At 31.3% G+C, this 10994-nt stretch overlaps 1 protein-coding gene across 1 annotated transcript in view; it reads right to left on the reverse strand.

The window, feature by feature from the left end:
• Positions 1-3688, reverse strand: part of ABCB5 (ATP binding cassette subfamily B member 5) — an 87738-nt gene extending 84050 nt beyond the window's left edge. Inside the window, exons 1-2 of the mRNA XM_006181974.2 lie at positions 3636-3688; positions 1519-1576 (exon numbers count right to left, since the gene is read on the reverse strand). Of these exons, the coding sequence (XP_006182036.2) occupies positions 1519-1576; positions 3636-3688 (111 nt within the window). The remainder of the gene's footprint in view (positions 1-1518; positions 1577-3635) is intronic.
• Between the last annotated feature and the right edge of the window lie 7306 nt (positions 3689-10994).

Here is a 10994-nt window from a genome sequence, read left to right on the forward strand (position 1 = left end):
AAAAAAATCTTCCTGATCTTAAGGATTCACAAAGTACTTTGAAGAAATTATTGAAAAATAAAGCAGAAAAATCAGTACAAATTGTAGATCTGTGACACAAGTCAGGTCAGATGTGGATATAAATCAGAAATTTCATTCCATTTGGTTGATTCTGAAATAAATTAAGATATTTGAAAAGTATGCAATGATAATTACCTTGGCTTAATGAAATATCATGGCTTATGAAAATTGATCTTCAAATTTTCAACTCCCTAGGCTTATCAACGTAAGAGCAATGACGCAACTGAGCGTGGTGAACAATAACTATCTAGTAAAAACTAGTTCATCAAATGCAATGGATCATAATTTTCACTTTTATTTTAAATTCCTCTGATTTTTTTCTATCCAGGACAACATCTCTCTTGTAAATAAAGGTCTGTAATAATTTTCAAGTCTGTTTGGAATAAGAAAGAAATACCAGAAAGCCAATTCTGAATGCTTTGTATTGTATTCTATAGCGGGTTCCTACAGCACTATTCTAAAACCAAAAGATGAACACAACTTGAAACTGTGGATTATTTATCTTATTGAGAGAGGTTAAGATAAAATGTATGAGGTATTTAAATCAAATCAGATTTGAATAATAGCAATAGTAACTTAGTACATATTTTATGAGGGCAGATTGAGAAAATTCCATGTTTTTCTGCTTATTCATGCAATAGTTAATAAATATTTATGGAATTACTGCCATAGCACTGTTCCTGTACTACAGATCTAAGAGGGTATCTGCTCCTAAACTTTCCCTAGAATAATGTGTTATCTCCTTAATAAAGCTTGTTATGTTCTGCTATTTTCTAAGTTTTTAAAATTTAGACTTTTGAAAAAACAGGTACTATTTCGTGTGTATTCCTAATGACACTGACAGCCGGGCTGACATAGAGACTAGGATAGGTGGAAGGGATGCTTTAGGAACACATGCCTAGGAACACATGCCTTAAAATATTCCCTGAACATAATCTCAAAGAAATGTGCTGATACAGTTTTTGATGCATGGGGTTTATAAAATATTTAGATAATTATTTTTATTTTAAAAGGATTTATAAGATTTTAAAAATGATAAAAGCAACTCATATCAATATATTATCATTGGAAAATACTGAAATATAAACATACAATATATTAAGAGTCACTCATAATTCCTCACTACTCAGAAATAAGTTCTGATAATATTTATGGATGACACACACACATTTGCATGCAGACACATACATAAACATACACACAGTTTTTTTTTTTTTTTCAAAATTGGATCATTATATGGATATTATGTTATTTTTTTTATCTCTTATTGTGGAACTTATGGGTTGTTAATATATTTTTCTATTGGAAATATTAGTTTGATGAATTCTTTCCTTAAAATTCTCTTTTCTGGCAAATAGATGTAAACTATCACACACACACAATCATTCTATACACTATTGACAATTCCCTAAAATTCTTCCTGATATACAGACATGCTTTCTAACTGATTTCACTTACTATCTCAATAGGTCCAACAACTTGCTGCCTTACTTTGGGCAGCTGTTCTTGCAGTTTTCTGAAAAACAAATGTTTAAAATGGAAGGGTTATAATGTGAATATAATTTGCAAAATTTTCTAATTAAAACTGTGCTGAAGTATCAAACTGCATCCTGGTAGGAAGTTTATATCAACACCAAAATTTTAAAAACAAACAATGATAGACCGTACAAAGATTTTTAGTAAAATCACTGGGAAAGTAAGTCATTACTGGCAATCTTTTCATTAGTTAGGGTAACACCTGGAAACTCACAATTTTTTTTTATTGTGGTAAAATACATATAACACAGAAATGACCATCTTAACAATTTTGAAGTATATAATTCAGTGGTATTAAGTACAATCACATTGTTGTGCTACCATCACCATCAATCATCCATAGAACTCTCTTCATCTTGCCAAACTGAAACTCTATATCTGTTAAATAATTCCTCCCCCCAGCCTCTGCAACTACCATTGTACCTTCTGTCTCTAGGAATCAGATAACTCTAGGTACTCCATTTTGGTGGATTCATACAGTATTCTGTATCTTTTTCTGATGACTTTGTCTCATTTAACATAATGTCTTCAAGGTTCACCGATGTAGCACATGTCAGAATTTCCCTTCTTTTTAAGGCTAAATACTCAACCATTGTATATTTTGCTCATCCATTCATCAGCAATGAACACTTGGGTTGCTTTCACTTTTTGGCTATTGTGAATAATGTTGTTAATGAATATGGGTATATAAATACCTCTTCAAGTCCTTGCTTTCAATTGTTTTGGATACATAACCAAGAGCAGAATTTCTGGATCATGTGGTAATTCTATTTTTAATTTCTAGAGGAGTCGGCATACTGTTTTCAATAACAGTTGCAACATTTTACATTCTATGAACCATGCATAAGACTTCCAATTTCTCTACATCCTCACCAACACTACTTATTTTTTAAATTTTATTATTACTATCTTTTAATAGTAGCCATTCTAATGGGTGTGAAGTGGTGAATTAGAATTTTTAACCCTTTGTTAAAAATTGTTCAAGAGCAACTGTGAGCTTTAAATGAAAGAAGTTCTATTAAGTACACATTAAACAAGTGTACTGGTAATTTTGTCCTCCATTGAAAATTTGTTTTCACTCATTTCAAGGAGTTCCAGATGAAAAATGTAAATTTTATCTATTGATTTCAGGGAAATCTGTAATCTTTCAATTCAACACACACACACACGATTCTAAAACATTTAAAGAAGAGTGAAGGGGATCAGATTAATTTTTCTAAAAAAGATGTCACAGAAGGATGAACTTCTGATTCTTCTTTTCAGCTTTATAACATATTGTTCTGGCAGCTTTGACAAATCACAAGTCAGTTGATTTTATTCTACCTGAAGTTAATAATTTACTTATGTACTGGGCAATTTTGCTCTGAGATGATTCATAGATGACAAAAAATATTGCTTTAAGATTATAAAGCCCCACAATCCCTTCTCCCAACCCAATGAGGATTTTAAAGCTTAAGATTCAGAAGGCTATTTTCTTTTGATAAATTTTATTTCAGGAATATTACATAACCAGTGATCTAGAAGGAGCCAGTTTTACAGTTCATACATTGAAATGTAACACAATTATTATAGTAAAAGTAGAAATAAAAGATTTTAAACCATTACCATTTTAAATCTCTAAATTAATGAATTATAGGTGTAGGAAATTTTATAACATATATACTTACACACACATAGACACCTATCTAGTGAAAAAATAATCATAATCCAATATTTTCTTTTACTTAATGCACTACATATGGAATGAAGAATTCATACAGAATTGAAATGAAAACATTCAAGCATTTTCCCTCTATATAGTGGGTAAGCTACAAGAAATTCAGAAGAATAAATATCTGAAGTAAATACTAAATCAATAAATTCTGTACCTACTACACTTCCTAAATTTACTATTAAACCACTTATTATGTTGAAGTCCAGCAAAATGCAAACAGCACTGATATTTTTAAAAAATTATAAACATTTTTTTATAGCTGAGGAAAGGATAAGGTGCATTTAAAGTTGTATAACAGTTTCCATAGAATTTAGGCAAAGCTTACCCATTTCTCTGGTAATTTTCTTGCATTTCTTCAGCTCTTTCACAATCTGCCATCTTATTTACAATTTAATTCTTCTGAAATAAAATATTAACAAGTATATCATGATGATGTGAACTTTTATCGATCAGCTGATATAAAGCATTCTTTATATCCCTAACAGCTACTGAAAAACCATGTTGCTGAGTTTTACCTTGCCTCTCCACTCCCAACTTCAAATGAAGTTTCTGGTTATCTAGCTCACCTATTCAGATTTTATAATAAATTTATAACTTCTTTGCTTCATTTCGGGCTTAGACTTGGAGCTGACAAAAAATTCTAAAAATGGAATAAAAGGAGGAAAGCCAGCTTTTATGGACAACACATTTTTTTCCCCCGGACATTGGATTTTATTCCTACCCTGACAGTGATTTGACTGTTTTTGGTGAAAATCTTTAAATTATCTAGTGTTTAGTTTCCTCTGTAAAAAACTGATGCAGTAGTTTCTGTTAGCTGGCAGTTTGAGGGAGCAGGGTTTTCTAGTTTACCAAATAGAAGCAAGTTAGAACTTTCACCATATATGAATTAATAGCCCTTAAATATTAGAACATTAAAAACCCACTTATTAAAATAATATTAAGCATAATGTATTCTTCCTCTGGATGATATTTTAGGATCTTGTCTTAAGATTGCAATTATGTATATAAATTATACATAAATATACAGATGTTTCTGACTCAATCTGATTTGTCAGGCCATAGAACATATTACCTATATTAAGATGATTATAAAAATATGGATTTAAAAGCTTGAGTGGAATTAGTGATTAATTAAATACTACCAAAAGCATCTGTAAAAACCAATACATTTTCAAATAATAAGCTTGTCCATAAAGGAATGATCCTAGAGTGTCAGAAATAGTTTTAGCACCTCAGAAGGAAGTCATGATACAGATTGGCATATTCTTCCTTTTTTGTAAACCAAAGGTTGTAACTTCACACAAGAAATGTTCACAATTTCTATACTGATGTTACACCATCTCCAGTTATTTAACATATGTGTAAGTAATGAAATAGACTCTATGCATAATTGCATTTGATAGAAATTAACAATTATTTAATACAAGTCATAAATTCATAAAAAAACCCCAAACAATTTAAACTCACCTTGGTAAGTGCATGATCTGTTCATTTACATCAAACTCATACGTAGTTTCTCTCCTCAACAAATAGCTAACTGCACTTTCAGAACTGTGCTTTGTGAAGCTTATTTTCTGATCATGCCTTTATATCTGATTGTAACAATGGTGAATTTCCAGGTGAAGTACACCATGTCCTTGTCATACTGTACTTGGGAAACAAGGTAAGCAAAGAAAATTCATTAAGCCAGATAAATCCTCTTTTTAAAGATCTGTAATGTCTATATAACCAGTTTTCTATTTGTTTAGTCTGATAATTTTTGGTTAGCTGAATTAGCAATTACAGTAAGTAAAATAAATCTTTTTAATATCAATGGCACATTTGCACAACAAATATTCATTGACTAATAGTTTTGCAAAGCATGAATTTAATTATCTCATTGTTGTTACCTGTAACCACCTCCTTCTCTGATTTGCTTTTGAACTTTGCACAAAGCTCCATTATGTTCACTGAAGCATTCTGCCTTATATTAAGATCCCTAGTTACCTGTTAGATTATATTTATTTACCTATCCTTCATGAATTCATCAAAGCAAATATTGAGTTTATATATCAGCTACTAGTTTATAAAAATAAAAAGGTATGTTCCCATATCCTAAGGAACTCACATACCTTTTTTCTCTATACTACAGCTTTGCTACTCACCGTGGTCCCAAGACCAGCAGCATTAGTAACACTTGGGACTGTGCAGAACTAAAAAAATTTTTTAATGTGGTAAAATATACATAACATAAATGTAACATTTTAACCATGTTTAAGTGTGCAATTCAGTGGCATTAAGTACATACACAATGTTGTGCAGCCATCTCTCTATGATGATAGAACTTTTTCATCATCCCAAACCAAAATTCCATACCTATTAAAATAATAACTTTACATTTCTTCCTCTCCCCAATCCCTGGTAACCTTTTTCTACTTTCTATCTTTATGAATTTTCATGTTTTAGGTATCTCAGATAAACTGAATCATATAATACTTGTTGTTTTGTGTCAGGCTTATTTCACTTAGCATAACGTTTTCAAGGTTCATCTATATTGTAACATGTATCAAAATCTCCTTTTTTAAGGCTAACACTATACCATTATGTCTACATATATATATATATATATATATATATATACACACCACCTTTTGTTTAGCCATTCATCTATTGATGGAAACTTGGAATGCTTCTACCTTTTGGTGAGTGTGAATAATGCTGCTATGAACACTGGTGTATAAGTATCTGAGTCATTGCTTCCAATTCCTTTGGGTATATACCCAGAAGTAGAAATGCTGGATCATATGGCAATCCTACATTTAACTTTCTGAGAATCTATCATACTGTTTTTTACAGAGGCTTTACCATTTTACATTCCCATCAGCAATACACAAGGGTTCCAATTTTTCCACATCCTTATTAACACTTTATATTTTCTGGTTAGTTGACAACAGTAATCCTAAGAGGAAGAAGTGGTATCTTATTGAGGTTTTGGTTTGCATCTCCCTAATGACTAATGATAATGAGTATTTGTATATCTTTGCAGATATGTCTTTATCTGTCATTTGTATGTCCTTGCAGAAATGTGTATTCAAGTCAGTTGCTCATTAAAAAAATATTCTTTTGTAGTTGAATTGTAGGAGTTCTTTATATATTCTGAATATTAAACCTTTATCAGTTATAAGATTTGCAAATATTTTCTCCCCTTCTGTGAGTTGTCTTTTCAGTCTTGATAGTGTTCTTTGATGCACAAATGTATTAAATTTTGATGAAGTCAAATTTATTTGTTTTTTTCTTTTGTTGCCCAGGCTTTTAGTGTCATAGTCAATACATCATTGCCAAATCCAATATCATAAATTTTTTCCCCATATTTTCTTCTAAAAGTTTGATAGTTTTAGCACTTTAATCAGGTCTTTGATCTGTTTTGGGTTAATTATTTTACATGGTATAAGATAAAGGGTTTAGCTTCATTCTTTTATATGTGGATCCAGTTTTGCCAGAATTGTTGTTGAAATATTGACCTTTCCACATGAATGGTCTTGGCATCCCTGCCAAATGTCATTTTACCATATACGTGAGGGTTTATTTATGGGGCTTTTTATTCTATTTTATTGGCCTATATGACTGTCTTTATGTCAGAGCCACAGTTTTGATTACTGTAGCTTTGTAATACATTTTGAAATCAGGAAGTGTGAATCTTCTGAATTTTTTCTTTTTCAAGATTGTTTTGACTATTTGGGGTCCCTTAAGATACAGAATGAATTTTAGGATAGGTTTTCCTATGTATGAAAAAATGTAATTGGGAATTTCATAAGGATTGCATTGAATTTGTATATCACTTTCAGTAACATTGTCATGTTAATATTAAGTCTTCCAGTCCATGAATGTAGAATGTCTCTCCATTTATTTGTGTCTTCTTTCATTTCTTTCAGCATTTTTTTTTGTAATTTTCAGTTTACAAGTCTCTTGCCTCCTTAGCTAAGTATATTCCCAAATATTTTGATGCTACTGTAAATGGAATTGTTTTATCAATTTTCTTTCCTGGTCACTGTTAGTGTACAGAAAACCAACTGATTATTTTTATAATCCACATATAAGTGAGATCAGACGATATTTGTCTTTCCATGTCTGGCTTATTTCACTTAGTACGATGTCCTCCAGGTTCATCTATGTTATTACAAATGGCAGAATTTCTTTTTTTTAAGGTTGAAAATATTTTATTGTACATACATGTTACATTTATTTTATACATTCATCTGCCAAAGGATGAACACTTAGGTTATTTCCATATCTTAGCTACTGTGAATAATAAAAAGCAACTGATTTTTATGTGTTGATTTTGTATACTGCAATTTTGCTGAACTCATCTATTAGCTTTGACAGTTTTGCGCGCGCGCGCGCGTGTGTGTGTGTGTGTGTGTGTGTAATATCTGGGTTCTCTACATATGAGATCTTGTCTGTGAACAGATTTAATTTAAATTATTCTTTTCCAGTTTGGATGTCTCATGTTTCCTTTTCTTGCCTAATTGCCCTGACTATAACTTCCAGTACTATGCTAAATACGAGTTGTGAAAGTGGGCATCCTAGTCTTGTTCCTGATCTTAAGGGAAAACTTTTCAGTCTTTTACCATTGAGTATGATGTTAGCTTTGGGTTTTTTACAGAGGGAATTTATCATGTTGAGGAAGTTTCCTTTTATTCCTAGTTTATTGAGTGTTCTTATTATGAAAAGGTGTTCAATTTTGTCATATGCTTTTTCTGCATCAGTTGAGATAATTGCAAATTTTTCATCATTCTATTAATGTAGTGTATTAAATTGATTGCTTTTCATAAGTTTACATATTCTTGCAATTTGGCAATAAATTCCATTTGATCAAGATGTAAAATCATTTTAATATGCTGTTGAATTTGATTGCTAGTATTTTGTAGAGGGATTTTGCATAAATATTCATAATGGATATTTGTCTGTAGTTTTCTTTTCTTGTAGTGTCTTTGTCTGGCTTCAGTATCATGGTAACATTGGCCTTACAGTATGAGTTATGAAGTGTTAACTCATCTTCAATATTTTGAAAGAGTTTGAGAAAGACTTGTGTTAATTATTCTTTAAATGTTTGGGAGAATTCATCAGTAAAGCCATCTGGTCCAAGGATTTTTTTTATTGGGAGATTTTTGATTACTGATTCAGTCCCCTTACTAGTTATAGATTTATTCAGATTTTCTATTTCTTTATGATTTAGTCTTGTGGGATTGCCAAGATAGCAGAGTATGATGCATACCACATCCTCTCCCATGAATACACCAAAAATTACAACTACAGACTGATTGATTCACATCAAACACCTACTGAACTTTGGCAGAATATGATTTAGTCTTGGTAGGTTGTATTTCCAGGAACTTTTCAATTTCATCTAGGCTATACAATTTGTTGGTGTGTAATTGTTCATCATATTTACTTATTCTTTTTATTTCTCTAAAATTGGTAGTAATGTCTCCTCTTTCACTTCTGACGTTAGTAATTTGAATCTTCTCTTTTTTGCTTAAAGATTTGTCAATATTTTAATTTTCAAAAAGACAACTTTTTATTTCATTTTTTCTGTTGTTTTTCTAGTCTCTGTGTGTCTTTGTTCTAATATTTATTACTTACTTCCTTCTCCTAGCTTTGGGTTTAGTTTAACTCTTTTTCCAGTTCTTTAAAGTGTAAACTTAGGTTGATTTAATATCTTTCTTTTTTACTGTTAGTAATTATAGCTATAAATTTCCCCTTTTAGCACTGTTTTCACTGCAACCTATAAGTGTTGAGATGTTGTGTTTTCATTTTTCGTTTGTTTTAGGATATTTAATAATTTCCTTTCTGATTTCTTCTTGGACTCATCAGTTGTTTAAGAGTGTTTAATTTCCATAAGGCTGTGAATTTTCAAGTTTTCCTTCTGTTATTGACTTCTAGTTTTATTACATTGTGACTGGAAAAGACATTTGCATGATGTCAATCTTTTAAACATTATTAAGACTCACTTTGTGGCTTAACATATGGTCTTTCCTGGAGAATATTCCATATGGACTTGAGAAATATATGTATTCTCCTCTTGTTGGGTGGAGTGTTCTATTCATGTTTGTTAGGTTCAACTGTATTATAGTGTTGATCTTCTGTCTGGTTGTTACATCCGTTACTGCAATCAGGATACTGAAGTCTCTAATTATTATTGTGGAACTGTTCTTTCTTCTGTTCTGTCATTACTTGGATCATATACTTAGGAGTTCTGATATTTGGTGCACATGTTCTTAATTATGATATCTTCTTGGTAAGTTAACCACTTTATCACTATGTAACGTCCTCTTTGTCTCTTGTAGAAGTTTTTGTCTTGAACTCTAATCTGTCCGATATTACTGTCATCATCCCAGCTCTATTTTAATTACTATTTGCATGGAATATTCTTTTCCATCTTTCCACTTTCAACCTGCTTGTGTCTTTAGATTTAAAGTGAATTTCTTGTAGATAGGATATAGTTAGATCATTTTTTCCCCCAGCTTTATTCAGCTATAATTGACATATAACATGTAAATTAAGGTATACAATGTAATGACTTGATAAATGTTTATTTATTGCAAAATTATTAGCACAATAAGGTTAGTTAACACATTCATCATCTCTTAGTTACATTTTGGGTGTGTTTATGTGTATGTGTGTGTGTATGGTGAGAACCCTTAAAAACTATTGTCAGCAACTTTCAAATATACAGTATTGTTAACTACAGTCACCATGCTGTACATTACACCTCTAGAAGGTATTCAATTTATAACTGAAAGTTTGTAACCTTTGATTACCCTTACCCATTTCCTTCATTCCCTACCCACTGGCCCTTGCAATCACCAATTTATTGTTTCTATGAGTTCAGTTTATTTAAAGATTCTACAAATAAGTAAGATCACACAGTATTTCTCTTTCTCTGTCTGACTTATCTCAGTTAGCATAATGCCCTCAAGTTTTATCCATGTTGTGGCAAATGGCAGGGTTTCCTTATTTTTTATGGCTGAATAATGTTCTGGTGTGTGTGTGTGTGTGTGTGTGTGTGTGTGTGTGTGTGTGTGTGCTGCGCATCACATTTTCATTATCCATCCATCAATCAGTGGACACTTAAGTTGTTACCATGTCTTGGCTATGGTAAATAATGCTGCAGTGAACATGGAGGTGCAGATATTTCTTCTAGTGACTTGATTCCCTTCAAATATATATCTAGAAGTAGAATTACTGGATCATATGGTAGTTATATTTTTAATTTTTGAGGCACCTCCACTCTGGAGGTACTAGATAATTTTTTAAATCCATTCTATAAATGCAGATCAAAAATTCTATGCAGAACTACTGAATAGAATCTGCATTTTAATGAGATTCTCCAGGTGGCTTGTATGCATAACAAATTTTGAAAAGCGCAACTCCACAGCATCTAGCACAAAGCCTTGGCAAATAGATAGCACTATTTATCTAAAGGAAGTTTTATCTTTCTCTTTGCTAAATCCAAGAATATAAAAATAAAATTAAAAAATACAGGGTAATGTTAACAATATGTTCTTATTTAGTTCTATAACATGGTTTTAAAGCATGATTAAAGGACATCTGACATCAGAATTTCCTGAGGTACATGTTAAAAAAAACCATATTTCTAGGTTTTCTCTCCATGTTCTAAATGACCAGCAATGTTAATGTGTTA

The sequence above is a fragment of the Camelus ferus genome, chromosome 7 (assembly GCF_009834535.1).
Source record: "Camelus ferus isolate YT-003-E chromosome 7, BCGSAC_Cfer_1.0, whole genome shotgun sequence".
NCBI lineage: Eukaryota > Metazoa > Chordata > Mammalia > Artiodactyla > Camelidae > Camelus > Camelus ferus.